This window comes from Salmo salar, chromosome ssa07 (assembly GCF_905237065.1).
Source record: "Salmo salar chromosome ssa07, Ssal_v3.1, whole genome shotgun sequence".
NCBI classification, from domain to species: domain Eukaryota; kingdom Metazoa; phylum Chordata; class Actinopteri; order Salmoniformes; family Salmonidae; genus Salmo; species Salmo salar.
The window spans coordinates 1,070,001-1,072,500 of NC_059448.1; the positions used below are offsets into that span (position 1 = coordinate 1,070,001).

The window sequence follows — 2,500 nt, forward strand, 5'->3', positions numbered from 1 at the left end:
CTTTATTCCAGTATCTGATACTCTCTAAGACTGTAGTCTTTATTCCAGTATCTGATCCTCTCTAAATCTGTAGTCTTTATTCCAGTATCTGATCCTCTCTAAGACTGTAGTCTTTATTCCAGTATCTGATCCTCTCTAAGACTGTAGTCTTTATTCCAGTATCTGATCCTCTCTAAATCTGTAGTCTTTATTCCAGTATCTGATAATCTCTCAAGACTGTAGTCTTTATTCCAGTATCTGATAATCTCTCAAGACTGTAGTCTTTATTCCAGTATCTGATAATCTCTCAAGACTGTAGTCTTTATTTTGTCATCAGACCCAGAAAAAACTTACTGTCTTGCTTTCATTTCTGCATTTTTTAGCAGGCTAATGTTACTATTGTAATTTCTGTTTCTGTGTGATTGTAATCAGTGTTATTCTCTCTCCTGTAGATGTGGGCGTGTGCTCTGGGTCACCAGGCAGCAGCCGAGGTTCTGTATGGTTGGAACAGCCAGGCGCTCGGAATCCCCGACTCGCTAGGCCGTCTCCCCCTCGCGGTCGCACGCTCTCGCGGACACACGTGCCTCGCCCGCGCGCTGGAGGACCTACACACACACCGCCCCGACGCACACACACACCGCCCCGACGCACACACACACCGCCCCGACGCACACACACACCGCCCCGACGCACACACACACCGCCCCGACGCGCACACACACACAGAGCGGGCCGACGAGGGGGCTCAGGGGGAGCAGAGAACAACCCCTACTCCACAACTCCCCCCCTCTCCGCTGTCCACCAGTCCTGACACAGGTGAGCCACACACACACACACACACACACACACACACACACACACACTACAATTAGAAGGTTTGGGGTCACTTAGAAATGTCCTTGTTTTTTAAAGAAAAGCACTTTTTTTTGTCCGTTAAAATAACATCAAATTGATCAGAAATACAGTGTAGACATTGTTAACCTCTGTCCCACCTACGCAACAGCCAGTGTAATCCCGTGGCGCGTTATTCAAATTCCTCAAAAATGCAAAAACTTCAATTTCTCAAACATATGACTATTTTACACCATTTTAAAGACAAGACTCTCGTTAATCTAGCCACACTGTCCGATTTCAAAAAGGCTTTACAACGAAAGCAAAACATTAGATTATGTCAGCAGAGTACCCAGCCAGAAATAATTAGACACCCATTTTTCAAGCTAGCATATAATGTCACCAAAACCCAGAAGACAGCTAAATGCAGCACTAACCTTTGATGATCTTCATCAGATGACAACCCTAGGACATTATGTTATACAATACATGCATGTTTTGTTCAATCAAGTTCATATTTATATCAAAAACCAGCTTTTTACATTAGCATGTGACGTTCAGAACTAGCATACCCCCCGCAAACTTCTGGGGAATTCGCTAACATTTTACTAAATTACTCACGATAAACGTTCACAAAAAGCATAACAATTATTTTAAGAATTATAGATACAGAACTCCTCTATGCAATCGCTATGTCCGATTTTAAAATAGCTTTTTGGTGAAAGCACATTTTGCAATATTCTAAGTACATAGCCCAGGCATCACGGGCTAGCTATTTTGACACCCACCAAGTTTGGCCCTCACCAAACTCAGATTTACTATAAGAAAAATTGGATTACCTTTGCTGTTCTTCGTCAGAATGCACTCCCAGGACTTCTACTTCAATAACAAATGTTGGTTTGGTCCAAAATAATCCATTGTTATATCCGAATAGCGGCGTTTTGTTCGTGCGTCCCAGACACTATCTGAAATGGTAAATAAGGGTCGCGCGCATGGCGCAATTCGTGACAAAAAAATTCTAAATATTCCATTACCGTACTTCGGTGCATGTCTACCGCTGTTTAAAATCAATTTTTATGCAATTTATCTCATAAAAAAGCGATAATATTCTGACCGGGAATCTCCTTTTCGGCAAACAGAGGAAAAATCACAAAGGCGGGGGCGGTCGGGGTCACGCGCATAAGCCCAGAGTCCCTTGATCGGCCACTTGAGAAAGGCGATAATGTGTTTCAGCCTGGGGCTGGGATGACGACATTCAGGTTTTTCCCGGGCTCTGAGAGCCTATGGACGACGTAGGAAGTGTCACGTTAGAGCAGAGATCCTTTCTAAAAGATAGAGATGGCAAAGAAGTTCCAGAAATGGTCAGACAGGCCACTTCCTGTAAAGGAATCTCTCAGGTTTTGACCTGCCATTTGAGTTCTGTTATACTCACAGACACCATTCAAACAGTTTTAGAAACTTTAGGGTGTTTTCTATCCATATATAATAAGTATATGCATATTCTAGTTACTGGGTAGGATTAGTAACCAGATTAAATCGGGTACGTTTTTTATCCAGCCGTGAAAATACTGCCCCCTAGCCATAAGAGGTTAAAGAAGCAATAAAACTGGCCTTCTTTAGACTAGCTGAGTATCTGGAGCATCAACATTTGTGGCTTCCATTACAGGCTCAAAATGTCCAGAAACAAAGA

At 43.0% G+C, this 2,500-nt stretch overlaps 1 protein-coding gene across 1 annotated transcript in view; it reads left to right on the top strand.

Moving 5' to 3' along the window:
- Positions 1-2,500, top strand: part of camta2 (calmodulin binding transcription activator 2) — a 108,647-nt gene that overhangs the window by 75,667 nt on the left and 30,480 nt on the right. The window contains exon 16 of the mRNA XM_045722568.1: positions 432-795. Within this exon, the coding sequence (XP_045578524.1) occupies positions 432-795 (364 nt within the window). The remainder of the gene's footprint in view (positions 1-431; positions 796-2,500) is intronic.